Raw genomic sequence first — 24,841 nt, 5'->3', positions numbered from 1 at the left:
CTCCCCCCTTAAATTCATGAATCGATTGAATGAAACGACTCGGAGTATACATATAACTTATTTAACTTATACGTTAGACTAGTACATATGATATGCTACCAATTATCAAGTTTGATCATCATGTTATCCCTTTATGAACAAATATTGTATAACGACAAATAGTATACTCTAGATGAAACTTTGCTGTAAACTGTCAAAGTGACGTCAGGATATAACTATACTTATAAAATTTTAAATATACCAGTAGTTTACGTTAAGGCTTAAATATTCAAACAACATTTCTCCATATATAGGGATTATTTCTTCAAATAACAGAGTTTGTTCTAACAGTGAAATCGTACAGTTCAATTGTATCATGTGATCAAACACTGTTTCTCATTTTCACAGTAATCTTTACATGTAAGAAAAAGAACCTTCTTTTGTAGCATTTAATATAATTTGGTCATTAATAAAGGAACAAAATATTTATCATTGCTCATTAATGTCTCCCAAGAATACTCACCGTACACATGGTACACAAAATCTGTACGGAATATTGTAGAATAAACTGTTTAGAAATATATTTTTGACGTCTGGCTTCAGAGAGTACAAAGTGTCAGGCAGCAACGGATTTACTCACCTAAGCATTTCATTTTGATCTACAATTCTCCATATAAGGAATTAATAAAAGTAATTAACTAAAACCATTATATATTAATTAAAAACAAAACTGACCATTTATATATGTGGTTTAACTTTGCACTCCTTGATTTACTGCCTTGACAAAAATTATCTTAAAGTCTGCATTTTTTAGGGAAAGGGGTCTAATTACCAGTATGTTATTTGCTACTAAACGTACATTTTTTCTATTTGTAAATTGACAAACTATTTTTCTAACTCAATAAAACTGATGTTAATGTTTATTACTAACGCAAAATGAAGTACAAGTAATAAACCAAACAAATAGGATGTGTCGACATGAAAGTTTTTTTTTTTTTGGGGGGGGGGGCACTTTCTTTCCTTTGGAACTGAATAGTCTTCTTCTATGTGTATTTTAAGGAGGTTGGATGGTCAACAAATTAACCATCAAAACTTCCTTAAATTTTTCGATATGTAAGCTATCATTTAGAAAAGGAAAATTTTAGATTTCAAATTTGAACATTTTGGTAAATTTTATACAGAGCTCTTCTAAAGGAGATCATTCTACAAATGGCGACAACCATCCAGCCTCTTACATACAGAATTGCTGAACTAGTTGTGTCCTTTCTATTCATGCAAAGATATTTGAAAGTAGTCTTACTATAGAAAGAAGAAGCCAACAAAAAAAATTTACAAAGGGAAACATGCTATTTCGGCTTAACATGGCTTTAGTCCTTTTAACAATGTTAGATTATTCGATTTAAAATTATTGTACATGTATTTAGTGTTAAGTAAGCGTTTTCCATTACAAGATGAGGTGAAACTTATAAACGTCATCTTTATTGAAGACGCTTGTTAAAACTTTTTATAATTGCTTCAAAATATACTTGACGGAAAGAGCAAGTAACACTTCCGTTGTGATCAATATAGTATATGATCTATTGACACTAAACAGGCACACCCTTGTTAACGTTAAATAAGCAAGAGTCATTTTGTACCGATCATCTCTCGCCATGTTCTCTGTCTGGAAAGGTCTCCTGCTTTTTTGCTGCTTCTGCTGCAGGACTGTGAATAGTTTCCCGCCAAATAATGTACAGTCGGAACCTAAAACACAGTCTCATTTCTCCATCACCCTGGGAGGAGTGTACGCCTCCACGGCTTCGTTTTTGGATATGTTTGACCTCGTTAACAACACTGGACAGTCTTTTTCTCAGAAGGTGCAAGAATATTTCGGCACAGGTAACTGGTTTCCTTTGTAATTACATGTAGTTATGACTACAATATCTTCATAACTTAAAAAGCTAAATTTCTATCAATAATTTTTGGTGTTGTAGTTGATTTTTTTCAGTAACTAATATATAGCACACTCACCCAAACATCCACAAACACACACAATATACATATTCAGGTAATCCACAAAGACAATTTCCGCTCTCTGTAATATTAATTTTGTATAAATCGTAATGAAGAATACAGTCATAGCTTTGTATGTATAATATTTTGCTTGCCTTTACATGTACTAGGCATAAAACTAAAAAAAGATGGAGCTTTCGCTGTGTTGTAAAAATCAGGAAATAACCATCTTAATTTTAGACACTGATGTTTCATATCTAACATCTAAATTCAACGAATTCCAATGTCGAGTTGTGTCTGGTACAAATGTTGTCATAAAAAAACTCATAAAGTGAAATATACAAACTTTAATTTTTATTAGGTAACGCTCACAGTAATTCCACACACCTGTCAATTGTATTTTTTTTAATATAATTTATTTTTTTGTTTTCATTTTCACAATCATATATGATTTCATAAAGAAGGTAATATATATAAGAATTTTTTGGCATTCTCACTTTCACACTCTTTCTCTCCCTTACATACTACATTCTCTTCAGAGCAAACATAAAGGAGATATATATATATATATATATATATATATATATATATATATATATATATATATATATATATATATATATATATATATATACACACACACACAAATATAAATAGACGGTTGTTCATGTTTAAAATTATATCTCAAATATGTTTTTCCAATTTACCCAGAGTTTATTAAATTTTATAATCTCACATGATTTAATAGCTATATTTTTTTCAACTTTATATTTGAATGACAGATGATGTAACATTCCAACAATGTCAGGTTTTTTGTCTTGTTTTGAACAATTGAATATGTATTGCTTGGAGTACAGAATTATAAAATTAACTACTTTGTTGTAACCACTGAATGGAAGTTCACCAAATAGTACATTTTTAACATTAAAGCCAACTCTATTTGAAGTTTTTCTATAAATATACATACTAAGATTATTCCATATAGGAAGTATTTCTGAACATGTCAGAAATGTATTTTTGGCAACAATGTTGACCATCGATTATTGATGTTCTCAGTGAAACCCAAACCCAATACAATACATATGACTCTTGCATTGCTACTCGAAGCTTTATATAAGAAATAAGTATACATGTGTAACTGTTCCACAAAGTTTGAATACGTCGGTTGTACTGCGCATTTAAAGTGGAAGTCAACACATGGCCTTATCTACTGAATGTACACGAATGTGAATTTATTTCGATTGCATGTGCATCTCCAGTTTGTTTTCTATAATGAAATAGAATTATGCAGATATCATAAACCTCACCAATTTGTACAGTTTAATGAGAGAACAATGCTCAAATAACCCAAGATAACATTACAGTTGGCATTTGGTGTCAATTAAGTCAGTTTGAATTACATCATCTGTTGTTGTGCTGCAGTAGTAGCAGGTAGAATTCGTGCATTCTGGGTAATATATACTTGGATTAAACTTGTTGCGTAGAAATAGGTATGGAGAATCGAAGTTTTGCTGTTTTGTTATTCTGTTTCTTTGATATTGCGGTCACGTTTCCGCCATTACCCCGAGTAAGCGAATCTGGGACTTCTTCTCATGATAGTATCACGATGAATGCTGTATTTAGCGCGACTTCGAAATACATGGAAGAGTCTGGTTTACACAATATGACTATTGGAACCGTTTTCCATCACGTTTCGACTTATTTTGGTACAGGTAAAGAATTGCAAATTATGAAATACTAGAAGGGGCAATCAGAATGATTATTTTTTTTTTTTTTTACTCCAATTTGAAGTCGAATGAGCTCTGTTATATATAGGGTAATTCAATATCGAATATATGCAATCGTCCTTAAAGAAACAAGGCGAAATACATAAAAGCATATTGGTTCCAATTATTCTGTGTCCGTAAAGTGATTCATAAACTTGTATTAAATTGATTTGTTTGTGTTTATAAACACATGATACTTGTTTCTGAGTGGGCCGCATTACATTTACATTGCTCATAGTTTTCACTCAGTTTCAGAAAAATAATATGCCTATGGGAAAATTGAGTTGTTTTTTTTTCACTTCGTACATCGCAGCCATATTAGCGTGCATTGCTGAAATGCTAAAATACATTAAAAGTCTGTTATGGCCAAAATATTATATTGCATTTTGATAACGTAACATATAATGACCCGTGTTATTTTCAGACCAGGAGTCATACTCGAATCATATAGGAATAATCAGAAGGATTATTGGTTACGAAAACAACATTCAGAGAGATTATGCTGGTATCTCCTTCTACCATGTCAACGGAGAACAAATTGAAATTGGTATGGTCAATAAAACTTTAGTACATTGCTGTAATATTAACGAATATGCAGCATAGTTATTAAATTGTTCTTTATTTCTGTCAATATGTTCGTCCCTGTTTGCCTATCTGATAGCCTGACTGCTAGATTTGGGTAATCTGTAGACAAAAGTGATCGTCTTTTTTAAAATTATGTAGCTATAACGTTATAAATGGTTGAAGATACTCTGTAGTGTATGGACATAGTAATATGTTTTTTAACCAGGTCAACAGTCATCAGTAATTATAAATCTTTTACACTAGCTCATAATTACATTCGCACTCTGCGACAGTCCATAGCTGACCTCTCAAGCACTGCTACCACCGAGGACGACCTGGAGGAAATTCGGGAAAAAGTGGGTGCGGCTCTGTACACCATTCAGGAGTTCTACAGCAATACAAACTGGATAGAACTCATGGAAAACAAGATATACGAAGATTTCGGTTAGTTTGAATCAACTGAAAGTAATTGTTTTCATCCACAATTCAACAGTCTTATTATAAAAGTAAAGACGACCAAAAAAATACCATGACAATAACTGTTTAATAATTTAATGCGAAACAAGAAATTTATGTTTTTTATAATGTATGACCTATTTTATATTTAATTAAGGCCAAGATAATGTGACATTGGTGGACATTGCTAATGAGCAGGATAATACATGCGCTGACTGTGGATTTATAGAAGGGTACTGTTACCCTCACTCCTCTTACACCCCGCCCCCACCCCATAACAAACCTATTAATCCTCCTGTGTTATTGACGTTACATAATGTTCATATTTTCTTGTTAATTTGCAATATTGAATAAATAAATTAATAATTTATTAAGCATTTTTAAAGCGTAAATTTCAAATTTTGTAGGATTACAATCTGCGACAACAATATCAGAGGGGATAAATTGACAAGTGGATATAAGTCAGGCCAAGACGTCACAAAACCTATTAGTATGTAAAAACATAATTCTTTACTACAACTCAACTAGTTTCATTATCGCAGAAGATATCAAAGATAAGTAAAATTAACCGGATAAAGGTTCTACATGATGTCGAATGATAAAAATTTTCTGATATACTTTAACATTACATACATGTTTAAGTACATATTGTAAGTGTAAGTACATATAATAAAGTATACACTTGTGACTAATTGTAACTCATTGATTAACAAGGGACGGGGTTTCTTGGTAAATGCAGTCATGGATCGCCGGATGACGATAGTCGTTTTTCCACCGCAACAGGAGGGATCTACAAAGGCAGATCTATTGTAGACGAGGCGCCTCACTTTTCTCTGCATGGAGCGGCTTCCGACGCAGCAATGGATGCGACTGAGTACTTCCTTATTGGCCAAGGTGTAATTTCAACTTATTAAATGACAAAGAATTAGTTACTACGCTGATAGACTCTAAATATAATTCATATATAAAATACACTTACAATTATATAGTTTCTTTGTTTTAGGAAGAGGGCTTTTGAGCCTAATTGGCGCGGAAGCCTTCCGGGATGTGTTTGGTCTTCGGACTAGGGAAGATGTGGTTAAGACTTCTTTAACCTTTGTGATTGACGTCACCGGATCCATGGGTGACGACATTAAAGCCGTCATAACTGCCACGCAGAATATTGTTAACGAGGCAAAGGACTCTGATTTTGTACCAGAGAACTATATCCTGGTGACTTTTTCGGATCCAGGTTTGTGAACTTAAAGTTTATGGTGAATCGTTGCAAATCTAACATGTTTTGTCCAACTGCGCCATTAACAAGAAGACTAAGCATAGGGTTCACCAACACCAGTCAAGCTTTTATGTGCAAAGTATGTAAAAATATTGAAAACTATCTTCAGTTTTTAAACTCGCAGTTACATATGTATTTTTCGTTACATTCTTTCTGCAAAGAATCCTACACCAAGATTTTAAAAAACAAACTGATGCTCAATCTCAATAAACAAAGTTAGTGCCACACCCCTTAAAAATTATTTAGAAAAATTATTATTATTTATAAGAAATCCTCACATAATGACATTGTATGCAATTTCACAGTATTCTTGCTAAAACTATACCTGGCATCTTGATTTTGAAAAAAAAAAAAACCATTTAATGCATTTTCTCTATGCGATCGTAGTTTAAGTCAAACGCAAACTTTAAACAATTCACAAAAATATAACTTTTCATTCTCACTTTTCTGAATCTCAAATGCTTCAGTAAAGATAAAAGGAAAGTTTAAAACACATTATATCGTAAGTTTTTGTATTTATTAAATCCGTTACCTGGTTCACGTAGCGAAACTTGAGGCACTGGTACTTATCTTAAATGACGTTTTGAATTTTTTTCCTAACATTTGCAAAACAGCAAAGTTCTTATTTTTATCATCATTTTTATGTTTTTATCTCATCTGAGATGAAAGCTCAAGTGAGTTTTTCTGATCAATTTTGTCTGCTGTCTGTCTGTCCATCTTTCTGTCCGTCCGTCTGTCCGTCCGTCTGTCCGTAAACTTTTTACATTTTCAACTTCTTCTCAAGAACTCCTATGCCAATTTCAACCAAACTAGGCCAAATTTGGTCAAAGGTAATTCGAGTTGTAAAAATTAAGGATCACACCCTTTTTCAAGGCGAGATAATTGGGAATCATTGAACATTTTTGAAAAAAAAATCAAAAATCTTCTCAAGAACCATTTGGTCAGGAAAGCTGAAACTTATGTGGAAACAGGTAGTTAAGATTCAAAGTTGTTCAAATCATGACCCCCCAGGGGTAGGGTGGGGCCACAATGGGGAGTAGAAATTTTACAAAGGAATATATAGAGTAAATGCTCAAAATGTCATATGACTATAAAATCTTCTTGTTAGAAAAGGGACAAATGATATTAAACATAAGAATATCCACGAAAAAAAAGGAATTTTCGGAAGTTTTAATAAACTCTCCTATGCAGTTACTCTGTCAAACCGAAAGTGAAACAGTGTTTGAACCAAAGCACAAATCATCGCCGCTGACAAGACTTAGTTCTTGAGAATAATTGATAAATTCGAAATAATGTATGCTATAGCATTGTTTTTCAAGGAAACTTATTTATAAATACCTTAAAAATAGTCAGATTTTAAATGGTATGAACAATTTAGATATTTTTTGTAGTTGTATGTATTCTTACGCCAGAGTTCAACATAGTCTCGTTCAACTCGACGCTCGGCTGTCTCCGTAAATCTCCGACAAGCAGAGAGTCTCTCTTTGCTTGTCGGAGATTAACGGCGACAGCCGAACGTTTTGTTGAACGAGACGAGGGTTCAGTATTGCTTAGATCTATTTTTGCAGAAATATTTCTATCACTGATACAAAGTTTGATTGAATTTATTTTATCTTCAAATTCATATGGGGTTTTATCAACATTCCTGTGTCGAAAAAGTCCGAAAATTCATATTATAAAAATGTGCGTAATTCAAATACAGATTAGAAACTACCTGTACTTGTCATGCAAAATAACATATCATTGATTTTGAAATAAATAAACATCGATAAAATCAACTCCCGTCAGTTCTTCGGTACTTTGATTAGGATCTATATGTATTAATATACTACATTAAGACTCCATTAAGCTGATTTTATCATACCTATTGTTCCTCAGGTGAGTGATGTGGTCCATGTGCCTCATGTTCAAAGTATATTTAAAAAAAAATTAAAAAATACTGTAGAGTTTTACACAATGTAATTCACAAAAGACTTGTAAAATCGGTCTAAAATACTCAACAAGCTATATAGTGAATCTTAAAGGAGCGATTTTACAAGGCGAATTTTAATCGGATTTTACAGAAAGTCGAACGACGGGACTAATGACTACAAACCCTCAGACAATGATCACGTGGCTTCAAAACATTGCTGTCAATGGAGGGGGTGACTGTGCTGAATATGCTATGTCTGGGATGTTAAAAGGTACGGCTCATAGACACACATATGATGTGCGCGTGCGTTTTTCTAAAGACATGCATTCTAGCGTATGGATATCCCGATGATTTAGCTTTATTGAACTATGTAACCGATATTCATTTGAAGAATTCATTATGATATTTTCTCAAATGTAATGTAAAAGATGGGACAAAAGTTTATCTTATTTGTAACTTAATAGATGAGCTGTAGATAATTTTTACGCTTAAATTCCAAAACAAGACAAATGCTATTTATACACACTCGTTATTTAGGAATAGAAATGTCCAACGAAAAGTCTAAGATTTATCTCTGCACGGATGCTGATGCAAAGGATGAAGATAAACAAGGCGATGTGATGGCTGGATTGATAGCCAAGCAGCTGACCCCCGTGTTTCTTCTCACGGGCCAGTGTTCCAGGAGGAGAAGAAAAAGGAACAGTGGCGGGGGTAGATATCTGTCCATAGACTCTATCTTGAAAAGAAAGTGTTCATCAGATCTAAACAAACCACACTAGTTTTAAGAACAAAAGTATTTTTCTCTAAGGAGGCTGGCTGTCAACAACCTCCCCACCAGAATTAACTTCAATCATTGGTTTTTAAGTTATTATCTATCATTTAGTAAAGAAAACATCCGTATATTTTAACTTTTACATATACGTCATTTACTATGCTTTTATACAGAGTTCCGCTTTTTGAGGAAATGAATATTCATGTAGTCTGGAAGTTGCCACCGCCATCCACATCTTAAAATTAGACTTTAAGGTGTGGTAAAGAATTCAAACGATTTATTTCATTCGTTTGCCATTTTCTGTTCATAGCGGAGGAATTCGAACTTCAGAAGAGTTTTCAAAATGAAAAGAGCTCGCGTGGTCAAAGAGTAAAACGGTCCAGTTTACTGGTGTTCCAGAAAATTGCAGAAGAGACCGGAGGACGAGTCTATGAAACAAAAGTTGCAGAACTAGAAGCAATTGTGGAGAAAGAGATACAGGTTAGTTATTTGTAATTTATTGATGTTTTTCTATCTGTTTGAATGGTATGCATAAAAACCCCATAATGAGACACAAACAAGTGAAACCATAAAATCGAAGTTATATCTGTTTTAAGTATACGGAAGAAGACAAATGTATATTACATGAAATTACGCTTTATAAATAAACAATGGGTTATAAAAATATTACATCTTTATAAAGAGATATTAGATAATATTATTATATTATAATAGATAATGTATCAATTATATAATATATAATATTATATAAAAAATATAACTTATCTATGTATTGCAAACTTTGTTGTTGTTTTTCTGTTTGATACAAAACCCAATAATAAAAAGACTTTTCTTGCGTGTTTTTATCATTTACCAAAAAAGTTTGAAATGTTTTAAAATAAACGAAGCGATGCTAGTGAAGCAAACACAAGGTTAAGCGGAATTGATCGACTAAAAATACAAAGCGCTGACAAGAGCAAACTACGAAATACAACAACAACCTTGCTCATCAGATCAAACAAATCAAATACATGTATACATGTACCTGGTGTAAAACAGGACCATTTTAAAGTTGATTTTTAACGTAATTCCTATATTCGATTTTATCAGGGACGTAAACATAGTTTAATTTAAGGAATAAGGTGTCATTCTTTTAGTATTATGAGATGATACATTTGGTTGGGGCGTGATCAAATCCAAAAAAAGCCCAAATGACTTTATGATAGATTTCTTATAGTCACGTGGTGGTAACATCTCAGCTTTTAAAGAAACGCAATATACATTAACCAATATGATCCAATCATGACCAACATATTTTTTAACATACCAACAAGGCAGTTTATTTTTTATTGAAGGATACCTTTCCATCCTCCAATGTTTTTGTCACACATTTGATATTTCCTACCAACTCTATGCCAAATGAGAACATATCGGTACCAGTAGACAACCATATTGAGACACTTAAGATCGAAATAACAACCGTTTCTGCTGAAAGTGAATTTTCCTTACTATATCCTAATGGTATGTCATCTTTAAACAAGATAGCTGAATTTACAAATGAATGTTCATGAATATTCCAAAAAGATATTGATATTCACTTGTATCTACAATTTGCCAACAATTAATAAATTTTAATTTTTGTATTCCAGGAACTGACGTAATGTTCGCATCTAACATTGAACAGAAAAATATTTTAGGAGGCAAATTAACTATATCCATTCTGGTATGTATATTATGCATTCAAGAAAGTATTGTGAACTTATCTAAATTTTAGGTAGCCTTATTCAGTATACAAAATTATGTATAAATTTGACATACTTTGTACAAATTCATGCCAAGATGTTTTATGCAATGTCCTTAGAACCCATCCACTGGTGCTTGGATTCTCACAAGAAAAACCTCAAAGGCATGGATAGTCAACGTAACTGCCCAGAGTCCGATGGACTTTTCCACAAGCATTCTTGCTCCTAGCTCTGATGGAAACTCCTACTTCCTTGCAGGAAATCCAATAATGGGTATGTCATGAGTTTAGTGATAGGACAAAAGTTCAAAAATACAAAATAATATATAATTTAGCTTGTCTAAGATGAAATCTTCATTTATTTTTTCTGTTAATGTTTTTGCCTCTTTTTGTTTTTCTGTCTCACTGTTCGATTGTCTATCAACGATAAACATTTGTACTTTATGACTTCTTCAACGCCGTGGAGCCTCTTTCAACAAAATTTGGCACAAAGTTTGTTTAGATAATAATCCTTCAAATTTACTTGAATAAATAGTCAGCCCCTTCAAAGGAAAGAAAATTTTAAAAAAGGTCAATATATCTGTAAATTGTTTTCTTCAGAGCAAGTAAAAATAGATTGAATAAAATCCTTTGATGATTCGAGCTCTACTTGTGAAATTGATATGACAGCAAGCTAATATAAAAATATAAAGTTTATTTGACCCGTGACGATATTTATAAAAGACAATTTTCCTTGAAACTTTAATTATGATGGTTAATTTTTGGATTCTGCTACTACTAATTACTTAATCTTTGCTGAAATGTTATCTCAAGTAGCCAAGAAAAGTCCAGTTTGCAGATAACAGGGGGTTTACATTCATATATTTTGAACAAATTATATTAAAGCCAAATAAAATAATCATATCTTAAGATTGAAGATAAATCTGATTGTTAACATTTTGACCACCCATCCCGCTAAAGTGAAATAAATACCATTTGTGTGATGCCAGAATAAGTATGACCACAAAAATATCTTCGTTGCATAAAACTATTTAAAAATGAATCTGTTTTTGTTTTCCCCCCAGGATTTAACTACTCAGTCGTCGTTGATATTCAGAATGCAAACTATAATTTTACCTGTGACTATGCTTTACTGTTCGATGAAACTTGGAATCAGGTGGTTGAAATTCCACTGACAAAGATGGCGGTTCAAGGAATTTCTTCTTGTATTGGACCTTATGTACCATTTAACAAGGTACCACGTGCAGTAACGGTGTCATGACATTAAACTATGCATAACTATAAGTTTTCGGACAATGGTTTTGCTATTTATTTATCCATAAAAAACATAATAGATGTATGCCGTTAAAATATGTGATGCCTTCGTTTTAATTTCTGTCGTACTTTACTTCAGTCAAGTTTTGTACAAATCAGTGGGACTGATGAACTCGGAAACACTTATCTAAGAACCCGTATGTTTAGTATCCTACCCACGTCCGTCAAGCTCCGTGTTTTACCGGTTCTAGGTCAGTACTATTATAATGCTGATTATTTTACCTTATACTAGGATGTTTTTAATTTACTATATCCAATCGATTGATTTTGTTAAATTTAATTGATTATTGTTTTTTTTATTCATATTGTTTTCTTCTCTTTTTCATTCTCTTTAAAGAAGTGCGGTGTCTAAAACAAATGTTTAACATTAACATTAATAAATCATGCTATATGATTCATTTGATAATTTTTTTGGATCCAACTTATTACTCTAAATTTGTACACATCTAATTGGATTTGTGTTACATACAATATGGATAGTCAGTGTTATTGCCCAGAGTTGTCGTTCTTGATCATAATGTTATGATTGATAGGTGACCTAAGACTGAATGAGGGGACAAACATTTCGTTTTCCCTGACAAACACCGGGGATTCTACAGCCGAGTTTATTATCACGATATCAGACGGTGACACTACCATCGACGTTCAAACGGGTTTCTTACAGGCTGGGCAAATTTATGAAGCGGTTGTCATGGTAACGCCGGATTCATTAAAATCAGTGTAAGCAAAAAAACAAAAAACTTTACAATCAATGACATGTCTTTTATTATTATCATTTTTTTTTTACTTTGTAAGTGATTTTGAAATGAAATGCATAATATTCAAGTTCATTTCCTCAGTTTCAAGAATTTACATGTGTATCAATTATTATTTTTTTGGCATCTAATGTGTTATGCATATAAATTTGAACATGAATTGTTTTAAGAAATTAATCTTTGATACACAGAGTTCTACGTTTCTCTGTCTCCCTGAAGAACTACACAGGTGTCGTGCAATCAGAAACGCGGCGCTTTTCAGTAAGTACCGTTCATGTAATCGTCAAACTTGTAGTTATCCATATATCAGTGTTTGATTTATTGAATCCTTTTGAGAACAATTAATATTTATGATAAGTCAATTCATTCCTAGCTTTAATTAATAACTCTTTCTTTAATAAAATATTTTTTCTCCATGCGATTCCCTACCTTCACAGGTGACTGATACTCGCACAGCAGACTGTACCGTTCTTGAGTATCCAAGGACATGTCCAGTGGAGTCGCTTAACACCTACAACTGTTCTAAGTACATCTGGACTGGTTTGGTCGAGGTCTCCTCATCTACCATCCGCTTGTCAGAAATAATCGTGTCTTCTGAAGAAGTTGTACTAGAATATATGAACCTATCTCTGGCGAATTTTTCGTTACCTATTTCAGTAAGGTAAAATGATACTTATTTAATAGAAATGAAAAGATGATAAAGAAATGGCTTGTTGCTCTATAATTTTAGAAGAGGATAAAGCATGTATTATGTTTCATCAGTAATCGTTGAATACCAATTATCGTGGATTTCATTGTGGACATGTTCCACGAAATTCAGCGTTCATAGATGTGCGTTATCTAGTAATAAATTGTATTGAAAGAATCATTGGCCACGAAAGTAGGTAACCTTGAAATTGTGGTTTTTATTAAATCCACGACAATTGACGCCCACGAGTAATAAAGAAACCACAGTATGTCTGATTATATTTCACTGTTGTTTATGATACACCCACCAGGGGCAGCTGTTGTGTGCAGTCTGTTTTGATTTCCATTCTGGACAAGGACGGACATTTCTCCCAATGTCGTTTTGAACTCTCCAACCAGGCACTCGCTATTATAGAGATTACAACTCCAGCCGTCGTAGAACCAAAGGTTACTTGCTTATCGTTAATGAGTTTAACTATCATGTAATTATTTAATCAAGTTTAATGTACATGCTGTATTATCATTATTGATAAATATGTATGTTAAACCCCAGGCAGGAGTATAAAAGGAAATGGGAGGAGCTAAATTTTGAAAATCACTTATTTCTTGACATGTTGACCAGAGCAGAGAAATTTTGAAAAGTTTCATCATGTTCAATTTTTTAAATATAATAAAATTTTGCATGGTTGTACCTCTCCATCTCATACATCTATTCATTAAAAATGAAGCTTTGAAAAATTATTTTAATACCAAAATTCATACTATTTTCATCTGAAGTGATAAGATTTCAAATTTCCACTGCTCTGCATAAGGAAGTTTGACCCTAGGTCAAACGGAATCCTAATTACCACATCAGAAATGTCAACAAATAGAACCATGTGAACAGAGAAACAAGTGAAATAAGTGACTTACTTTATTGATATGCCTTGCAGCAATGATATATTATGTTTATAATCCAAATGTTTCACTAAAAAGTTATATGATGAAGTGTTTACTGAAAAAAATAATTTAATTGTAATTTATATTGCACATTTATTTTGTCCACGAATCAAGCCCACTTGTGTCCCATGTAAGGTCGACCAGGGGGGTTAGGGTATAAATCCCTCACTAGAGATAAAACACATTCTGGCATTATTTCTCTCTGTGTCCATACAATGTTTTCTACTTCTTCATCACGATTAAAATGTGCAGCTTTTTTCGCTTGATATCTGGGATGGTTCCATGCATATCTACGTGACATCATAGTCCAAAACTTTTTATACTTTGTTTTCCTAATAGTAGAATTCCTAGTATGGGGTGGTGCACCATTTCCGAGCCACTCCTGTCGGTTTGAGGTCACGCATGGGTGGCAAAAACAATACATACATTCCTGGTCATTGATCTCTGGTATTGCATCATCCCCTCCATGTCCAGGATCACCACCTGCTGCTTGCTGCTCGTTGATGTCAGGATTGTTATCACTGGTAGCACTTACATTCTGACCAGCTCTTATCTCTTCATCTGTATTTTCTTCTTTCCAATTGTTAAAAACAACACACGAGTCAAAATCCCATTCACTGTGTGAAAATAGAGCTCGGATTGAATGAAATTCAACTTCTGTAATGTTCAAACAAACTTGCCTTCTTGGTTGTGACATTTACATAGTAAAGCAAAGAACAAAGAAAAAAATAGAGTGTTACATTCACTGATGATTTCCTGTAGAATGGCCAGACTGATTCCAAGACAGAGTATTTCACTACACCAGGGGTACCAGACTAATTTATTACATTTTTAAATATAAAGCAACTACTTGTTTTTACTAACAAAAGAAAGAACAAAATATATATCCAACAGAATGAGAAAATGATTCATTGTTCAATGGTAATGATTACGTATTAATTATACATATTAAAGTTTAGTGCCACTACTATACCCCTGACAAAAGACAATAAACTCTTCCAACAGACCATGCTGTGAAGTTTGGCGGGAAAGTTTCTCACTGGTCAGTAAGAAACAATCCCATGCAGTAACATATTGAGGGGGAGGGGGGGGGGGGCTGCAGTTTGTCATATGTTTTGGTTTTCGTATCTTTAAAGCTTTAGATTTTATTGAGCAAAAATAGCTATGAATTATCAATAAAAAAAAGTCATATAACAATCAAAATACCTATCAGAAAAACTCAATTTATTATTATACCCAAAGAAAACAAAACTTATTTATAACCCTGGAGTACCCCACACTGGCCAATGGCTCTGCAGACTCAGCAGGTGGGAAAAATTGCATAATAACAAACACACATACATATCAAACTCATCAGTTGTAAAATAAGAAATAAGTAAAATGGATGGAGAAAGTACAAAGAGAATTCGTGATGAAAATAGAGAACAACATGGAAGAAAGAAACGAAGATCAGACTGCGGAGAGAAAATGAAAGCACGGAATGAAAAACGTAAACTTCAGGAAAAACCCCTTGTTACAGGATGTATTCGATTTTATGTTAAATCAGAAGATGATAAAGTATCAGTTTACAACAAAATGGATAAAATCAAACTATGCATGGCTGAGAAAGTGTCTTCTGTGACGAACGAACAAGTGCTGAATGCAGTATTTGACTTTTACTTGCAATTGAATGGACTGGTTGATGATGCAAATGATGAGAGAAATTTTAACTTTCAACCATATTTACCATGTGATAAAAAAAGCACAGATGAAGATATGTTTCTGACAACCTATTCAGCAATGAGAAATATTTGCTCCGGAATTCAGCATCACAATCAAACATGCACTGAACTTTTGGATGTTAAAAAATTGCAAAGATTTGGTCATACAGCTAAAGTAACTTTCACTTGTAAAGACAATCACCTGGTCACAGCAGATTCCTCCCAGCATTTACCTGGTGGATTATTTCTTGCAAATCTCAGAATGATCCATTCTGTTTATGCAACAGGTGTTCGTTACAGTCAATACAAGCGTATTTGTGACTCTGCTAATATAGGTATCGTTCCGGAGAGTGCATTTGAAAGTCACCATAATTTGTACTGCTCTATGACAGAAGACCTGGCTAAGGAGTCAATAAAAGATGCCATCAATGAAGAAGTAACAGCTGAAGTTTTAAAGGCAGAAGAAAATGATGTCCCTTTTTATGGGATAAACATTATGACAGATGCCCGCCATGGTTGGAGGAGAAATGCAGCCCAATCAGACGTCGTTGCTATTGGTCAAACACATCATCGTGTTGTTGGTTTGGCTGTGGTAACTAGACAAGATGATCCTGTTAGCCAGCGTCATGAAATCAGGGGAGTTGAAAATTTGTACCAACATTTTGATGAAAATGACACATCAATCAACATCCATGGACATGACAGAAATGCAAGTGTTAACAAATATCTTGCAGTACATCAACCACAGGTAACCAACGCAAATGATACGTGGCATGCAAGTAAAGGAGTCACCAAAGAAATGAAAAAAATTGCAAGCGGTCCTAAAAAATATATGGGTGTTACTTGGCATCCTGACCTTTCAGATAAGGTTGCATCAATTAAAACGCATACATATTATGCAATGAAAAATTGCCAAGGTTCCCCTGTGAAGTTGCGACAATGTCTAGATAATATTGTTGAGCACTATAAAAACAACCACCAGAATTGTTCTGTGGAATCAAGATGCAGAAGAGACCCAAATTATGAACCATCAAAGAACATCCTAAGTGATTCTGAGGCAGAAAGAATTCTTAAGACAGAGATTCATAAACTACAAATATACAAGACACCGGAGGATTATGTGAACTGTATTGACACGCATTATGTTGAATCTTTTAACAATGCCCTTCTCGTCTATCATGATAAAAGAATAAAATTTGGTGATGAGGAGTATAAACGGAGGTCAAACATGGCTGTCCTAGACTGGAATGAAAATGTGGACCGAGAATACACATCTATTAGTAACTTTGAAGATGCACGGCGACCAAGATCTCGATCTGGCCACAAAAACCTTGTACCGAAAACAAACACATTTGCATTCACTTTGTGGGACAGAATTATTGAAACTTTTTATGAAAAGTGACTTGGTTAATTTTTTCAGTGATAAATCATTTTACTTGGATTATATGTCTATAAAATGTAAGCAATTTTATTAAAACTGTAAATTATACACAAATTAATATTTATAATGATTTGTTTACCTTTAAAACATATACATATAAACAGTATGAAATTTTCCATCAACAATTTGTTTTCTTACTCTCCAAACATTGGTTGTAAAGTCTTAGGCTATCGAAAATGAGTGGTCAGTAATCTGTGTTATCAGATAAACCATGTGCTTATCAGCTGGTGAGGAGAAGTGATGCTAAATATAACTTTGCTGCTTTCTCTTATCTTGATAAGCTCCTCCCATAGAAAATGCGGTAGTGACTACCGCTGCCTGGGGTTTAACATGGGTTCACATCACATGTTATATCACCCTAGAACCACAAAAATGCAATGATGCGCATGGCTTACTCTATTCCAAACACCATTGAATGAAATCCCTGTAATATTTTCTATTTTACGAGACGAACTCTTTGGCTAACAAGTCTTATCACTAATTGTATACCATGGAAGATCTTATGAGATTTTGTTTTCTAGACGGAGGTTCTTATTGTCAACTGGATGATGATTGGTATCGCGGTTGCATCGGCTGTTGCAGGAATCACCCTTGTAGCTGTTCTCGTCGTGCTCATTTACAAGACCAAATGCAACAAGAACAACTCAGGAACCTCTGTGTCCTATACAAAAGAAAAACTCTAAATTTGACGAAGTTCATTTTTTTTTTTAAAAAATACTCATGTACGCGGCATGTCTATAAAACTTTTCTTTATTAAAAAAAAACAACTGATGGATATAGGGAATTTACATTGAACATACAAAACGAATTGTATTTAGAATAAATTTTATTGAATTTTACGTATAGAGAAAAAAAAAGTATGAATGCACATATTAACAATTTAATTTGATCGTGATTAGTTATATTCAGGGTCATATGAAGTAAAATTTCAAAGAAAAATTGTGGAAAATACTCAGTTGATGTTAATATAAACATATATGCTCTTCGATTAATTTAACTCAATTCTCATTCTATGTACATTATGTAATCGTTAGTTCAAAGATCATTACAAATGTAAATGGGGAAAAAAGCTTCGAAAATCTTCCGATATAAAACGGAGCTTAACTTTATTGATGTTAAGGTTAGATAACGTGAGTCACAAGTTGGAGGTCGATTTGTACTTGTATTCTTGCCTTACCTATAGAGCTTTGAAGGGTGAATGTTTTCATCCTGGCATATGTACTTCACTCTAATTGTTTCGCTGAAGCCAATCTAAATATTTATCTTAAAATCTTCTAATCTACATGTGATAGTTTGTATGAAAATGTATTTTGAATAATATTGTGAGATACTGTGTAATCCTCATTTTTCGTTAGGGACAAATGTTCGTGGCTTTCGTGTGTAACCTTATTCCTTGAATTTACATCCCCACGAACATATACACAATCATTTGTTTAGTATTTATCAAAATTATCAAAATTATCCTGATTACACTATAAACTAAATAAAGTCCCCAAGAATCAGGAAAATTTTGAACATTGACCCCCACAAATAAAATGATTCCACAGTAAAAGATTTTATGTAAAATGTATATATTTTTTTTTTTAAAACGGAAGGGTTTCATTGACACGTCACGTCTGTATTGCCTCTCATAGCCCCATACTTTTCACCTTTCCGTTAAACTTCCTTTCAAGGATAAATCAAGTGGTTAAGAAAAAAAGATGGATTATAGTTGTTGAATTTTGAAGTGCATCTCGGATTTCCCATCGTATCCACCCTTCCTGATATCTTATTTTCTTGGAAAAGTCAAGGATAATAAAAAATAAAAATAATAAGACACAAATAGTAAAAATAAATGAACCAAGGTGCTTTACAAACATGAACGAGATTGCAATTGTGTGTGACTTAATAATTTTTTTTTTCGGGTTCACCAAAACGCCATAACAGTAGAACACTGAATGTTTTTAAACTTGCAGGCATGCTTATGAAGGTGTCTTAAGACTAAGACATATCTTAAGATGAACTTAAGCAACGTCTTATTCTTAAGTCAGTCCATCGATGATGTCTCAACTTAAGAGCCTTCTTAAGAAACATCTTAAATTTAAGACAAACAAGGGCTTGACTTAAGACATATCTTTGTTTAATACTAAACAAAAATGGCTGCTGCCTTATGGCTTTTTCAACTGAAGAGAAGTAGACGGCGATTCAGGATATTCAGAGACCGAGACAATCCGTTAGACTACGAGACAGAAGAAGCTATTGTTAGAAAATATAGGCTGCCGAGACATATAATCATTCAGCTGTGTCAACAGTTCGAACACAAACTCCAACGACCTACATTGAGGTCATGTGCACTCACAGTTTCTTTACAAATCATGGTAGCATTGAGATTTTTCGCCACTGGAAGTTTTCAGGCTGTAGCTGGTGACATTCATAACATTTCTCGGCAGAGTGTATCGTATGATGTAATTGAATGCCTTGTAAGAGTAGCCAACACTTACATATTTATGCCAACAAATCAAGGTGCCCTGAATGAAATTAAACGTGGGTTTCATGAGAAAGAGGGATTCCCCAACGCAATCGACGCAATATATGGTACTCACATCAAAATAAAAGCCCAAACTACCGACGAACACCTTTATGTTAACAGGAAACATTTTCATTCCGTCAATGTACAATGACTATGTGATTCTAAACTGAAATTTTTGAACATTGTTGCCAAATGGCCAGGTAGCACTCATGATTCGTTCATTTGCAACAATTAATCTTTAAAACTTTTTTTTTACAATGGCACTATTTTTTTTTGTATCGCTTGTATATGTTGAGAATTTCTTTCGAACCTCTTCCACAGTCCTGACATGGCGTTTGTATTCACAGAGTTTACTTTATCACATATACTTTCCCAAACTCTTTTTCTCTGGTTGTTGGTGACGATATTAGACAATTTCGAAAAAATCACGATCCTATTTTTCTCAACTTCGTTTAATAGTATTTGGATTTCGGCCTCTGAGAAGTTTGGGTTTCGTGTGCTTTATATCCATTCGCCAAACAGAGACAGTATTTGCGTTAAAAAAAATGCTTAAAGGCAGGCATGTAGCAACGGGGAATGGGGTGAGAGTTTGGGGTCTCTCTCTAATTTTGTTAAAATGAACATACATGATAGAATAAATGACTATGCCCCCCCTCCCTGATTGGGAATTTGAGGTTTGTCGGAAATGCTGGAACTGTAGAAAATATTGGTTTATTTTACCGGTCTTAAGAAAAATATTCACAACAGTCCCAATATTCCCAAAAAATGTGATTTTACAGCCTTAGGATGGTCTTAGGACAAAGTAAGTGATGTCCTAAAGTTAGGACAAAGTTATGGCCGTTCCTAAATTTAGGAGAGCTTCGGGAAACAGACTTAAGACTAAGACGTATCCTAAGATGTAGTTAGGACACACCATAGTCCTAAGATTGCTTCGTGAACATGCCTGCTGGTTCTATCTTTTTAAAGGTTCCTGTTGCTCTGCTTGAATTTTTGAGATGATTGACTGTTCTTATTGTCATTTTTCGTTTGTGCAAATAAACACTTACATTTTATGTGATGTAAATTTTACTTGACCCCTTCCATTCATAACCAGTTTCAGTGTAGACAGTCAAATATTTTAACTTTATATGCAATGGTCACTACCTTAATAAATATTATTTGAAAATCTTGTGTCAGTTTGTACAGCTCGTGTAAAACGTGAAATTTGTGAGCCCACGTTTAAGTATCTATTCAAAGTCAACTCGACAATATTGAAAGAGAAATCATTTAACATTTTCAAATTTAGTTATCATTAGCATATAAATTAAAAAAAAAATAAATGGACTGTTTGGCAGTAATAAAAATGCATTTGAAGACAGTTTTAAAAATAACAAGGAAGGTTTATATCTGGTTAAATTCTTTTTTGTTTTCTTCAGTTTTTCCTATCTGTTACGATTATCTTCATGCAGGAACTGACAAAAACAAATCGTTATTTACCCAGTTAAAATAAATATAATCTAAATAAAAAGCTAAATGGGGATCAAGATTGATTATCATCGCAGTTTTGAAATGTCTTACTGGAAACATGCATATCTGATTTAAGGTCGATCATTTAACCAACCACATTCTATGGCCATATTAGGAGATGTGTTAGATATTTTATTCCCACTTACGCTTTCATCTGTATCAGCTCCTTTATCATTAATCTTAAAAATGGTGATTCAAATAATTTATTGTCATGCTTTTAAAAACGTGTAATTAAAACCTTTTTGTCCAGTCAGTTGATCTATATTTTTCCGAATATCTCATCATGAACAATGGCACAGTGAAATTTGTTTTTCATCAACTATGTAGGAACACACCCCCCCCCCCCCCCCCAAAAAAAAAAGTCTTTAAAAAGTAAGCTTTGTGTTACAACATAGTTTTTATTATTCAGAGCATATAAAATGATCACATATATTCAAAACAATTGTTATCGATATATTTATATTCAATGAATTTCGAGAACTTGATAAATGTTACACTTATAATGAATACAATATTCAATACTTTTTTATTCTTAAACTTGCAAGAAATGCACAATGATGAGAAGTTGCCATTGTTCATTGTTTGTTAAACGCTAATGGTTAGACAAATACAAATGCTTGTAACAATTTTAGTATTTTTGCCTGCTTATTGTTGTTAACACTTAATAAAAAAGATGAATCTTATCATTTTCCACTCAAGGTAAACAACCTTTATTTCAAGTTTATAGGAACATTCACATATTGCGGAAGTTAAATTTATCTGCGTAGTCTTTTCACCTTGAATTTTTTTTAATTAATATAACGGGGAAATATTAAATGTCTCCAGTAGTTTGTATAAAAAACGGAACAAATAAAACAATAATCTTCCTTGCTGAAAATTTTAGCAAGCTTTTAAATTTTTTGACAATGTTTTTATCAAATAAAGCATGGAGTTAATTACTGTATAACAGCATACGATTCTTTGAAAAATACGAATAGCTTAATACTTAATTGATAACAAAACTTTTACATTTGATTTACAATGATGATTTGAAAATAGAGATATAGCTAATACAAATATATACAATATGTAACGTATAACAAATATCTCCGACAAACAAGAGGCCCATGGGCCACATCGCTCACCTGAGGAACAATAGGTATGATAAAATCAGCTTAATGGAGTCATAATACAAACTATCTGGACAATGTACAATAATACATGTAGATCCTGTATAAATAAAATACATTTTCCCCTGGATATTCTTATGTTTATAATCATTAATCCCTTTTCTAACAAGATGATTTTATAGTCATATCATATGTTGAGTATTGCAGTTCTCAAAATGATCCTTAACAATAGTTTATATATTAGATATAAACGTACATCAAAGTCTGAACCTTCTCGGGAGGCCAAAGAATTGTCCTGGGGCCAAAGTCTTTACAATTATAAAGAAACATGCATCTGGCTGATTAGTTTCTGAGAAGATTTTTAAAGATTTACCCTATATATTCCTTTGTTAATCTTTGACCCCCCCCCATTGTGGCCCCACCCTATCCCTGGGGATCATGATTTTCACAACTATGAATCAACACTACTTGAGGATGCTTTCACACAAGTTTCAGCTTTCCTGGCTGATTAGTTTCTGAGAAGAAGATTTTTAAAGATTTACTCTGTTTATTCCTATGTAAAACATCGACCTCCCATTGTGGCCCAAACCTACCCCAGGGTTATGATTTTCACAAATTTGAATCTACACTATCTGAAGATGCTTCCACACAAGTTTCAGCTTTCCTGGTTAATTAGTTTCTGAGAAGAAGATTTTTAAAGATTTACTCTATATAATCATATGAACTTCGAACCCCCATTGTGACCCCATTCTACCCCCAGGGGTTATTATTTTCACAACTTTGAATCAACACTACCTGAGGATGCTTCCGAAGAAGTTTCAGCATTGCCGGCTGATTAGTTTGTGAGAAGATGATTTTTAAAGATTTACTCTATATATTCCTATGTTTAACTTCGATCCCCCATTGTGGCCCCACCCTACCCCCGGGGGTCATGATTTTCACAATTTTGAATTTACACTACCTGAGGATGCATCCACAAAAATATCAACTTTCCTGGCTGATTAGTTTCTGAGAAGAAGATTTTTAAAGATTTACTCTATATATTCCTATTTTAAACTTCGATCCCCCATTGTGGCCCCACCCTACCCCCGGGGGTCATGATTTTCACAACTATGAATCTACACTACCTGAGGATGCTTTCACACAAGTTTCAGCTTTCCTGGCTGATTAGTTTCTGAGAAGAAGATTTTTAAAGATTTACTCTATATATTCCTATGTTTAACTTCGATCCCCCATTGTGGCCCCACCGTACCCCGGGGGTCATGATTTTCACAACTTTGAATCTACACTACCTGAGGATCCTTCCACACAAGTGTCAGCTTTCCTGGCCGATTAGTTTCTGAGAAGAAGATTTTTAAAGATTTATTCTATATATTCCTATGTAAAACTTCGATCCTTCATTGTGGCCCCACCCTACCTCCGGGGATCATGATTTTCACAAATTTGTATCTACATTACCTGATGATGCTTTCACACAAGTTTCAGCTTTCCTGGCTGATTAGTTTCTGAGGAGAAGATTTTTAAAGATTTACTCTATATATTCATTTGTTAAACTTCGACCCCCCATTGTGGCCCCACCCTCAGGTGAGCTAAAAAGGTTAAGTTTACAATACAATAAGTTGTTAAAGTTGGTTTCTGGAAGAACAGATTTTGAAAATTTTCTTAATAGATATTGACAAATTTTTTACTTTTTTAAGCTTTAGTTTTTAAGATCTGTGTACAAACATAGAATTGTGAGCAAATCTCTGTATCTTGCTTATAATTCGAAGCTTAACATTCAAATATGGTTAGTAAATAGAAATTGTAAACAATTAAACACAAGATACATGCACTACATGTATAACAAATAAAGAACACAATTTATTTTTTCGAAATGAATCATATATATACATGTATATACCTACATATTTCCGTCAGCGATATCAAACTCTATTTAAACTGAATAAACTCGAGAAAATGCCGAGCATCTCAACAAAACCTATTGCATTAATCTACATGTACCATTACGCAAAAGATAATGCCGAGTTACCGATAGAATGAATTGTATTTCAGTACCCCTACATCCGATTTTGCTTAATTTGCGCAGGTAAACAGTTAACTGTTTGATTTACCGAAGTCTCTGTTTGATTTGATACGTAAAAATCACGAAATACAGACGATAGTTTCCAGGTTACAAAGCATAATGAGAACGAAACGAAAATCAGAACAAGCAAACACCAACGTCATGTGTGAAAGCTGCCAACGCATTGAAATATTTAGCCTCAATTTACTTCACAAAATCGGCACCAATATATTTTGTATGTTTCAAAATATCCCTTCATACGCGAACTGTTGCACAACAAGCAAATTCATCATAGTCAAATCGACCCTTTTTCGTATAATGTCATGGCTGCTTTAAACAAAGAACCTCGTTTTAGAAGTATGGAATCATTTTACCGGATGCCGAA

The 24,841-nt window shown here is 33.4% G+C and overlaps 1 protein-coding gene across 2 annotated transcripts; it reads left to right on the top strand.

Moving 5' to 3' along the window:
- Positions 1-1,540: 1,540 nt before the first annotated feature.
- On the top strand, positions 1,541-17,973 carry LOC105326842 (von Willebrand factor A domain-containing protein 7). 2 transcript variants are annotated; one of them, XM_011427021.4, is made up of 20 exons: positions 1,541-1,857; positions 4,162-4,284; positions 4,566-4,745; positions 4,915-4,990; positions 5,165-5,247; positions 5,472-5,651; positions 5,761-5,988; positions 8,094-8,213; positions 8,480-8,653; positions 9,025-9,194; positions 10,049-10,214; positions 10,343-10,416; positions 10,555-10,708; positions 11,499-11,668; positions 11,828-11,939; positions 12,282-12,468; positions 12,695-12,764; positions 12,941-13,164; positions 13,502-13,637; positions 17,792-17,973. In XM_011427021.4, the coding sequence occupies exons 1-20, from the start codon at positions 1,632-1,634 to the stop codon at positions 17,951-17,953; spliced, it is 3,015 nt and encodes a 1,004-aa protein (XP_011425323.3). In that variant the 5' UTR covers positions 1,541-1,631; the 3' UTR covers positions 17,954-17,973. The 2 variants fall into 2 exon arrangements, with proteins under 2 accessions (XP_011425323.3, XP_065940122.1); XM_066084050.1 differs by lacking the exon at positions 1,541-1,857 and adding an exon at positions 3,474-3,683.
- Positions 17,974-24,841: the final 6,868 nt, after the last annotated feature.

The sequence above is a fragment of the Magallana gigas genome, chromosome 5 (genome assembly GCF_963853765.1).
Source record: "Magallana gigas chromosome 5, xbMagGiga1.1, whole genome shotgun sequence".
NCBI lineage: Eukaryota > Metazoa > Mollusca > Bivalvia > Ostreida > Ostreidae > Magallana > Magallana gigas.
The sequence above is the reverse complement of the archived record's forward strand: the minus strand, read 5'-3'. Positions and strand labels throughout refer to the sequence as shown.

What these genes read in the sequence shown, in the direction of transcription:
- LOC105326842 (XM_011427021.4), top strand. Translation starts at nt 1,632, where the DNA reads ATGTTCTCTGTCTGGAAAGGTCTCCTGCTTTTTTGCTGCTTCTGCTGC. An exon ending in CGGAGAACAAATTGAAATTG is followed by an intron (nt 4,285 to 4,565) that starts GTATGGTCAATA and finishes CTTTTACACTAG; the next exon opens with CTCATAATTACATTCGCACT. An exon ending in AAAAAGGAACAGTGGCGGGG is followed by an intron (nt 8,654 to 9,024) that starts GTAGATATCTGT and finishes TTCTGTTCATAG; the next exon opens with CGGAGGAATTCGAACTTCAG.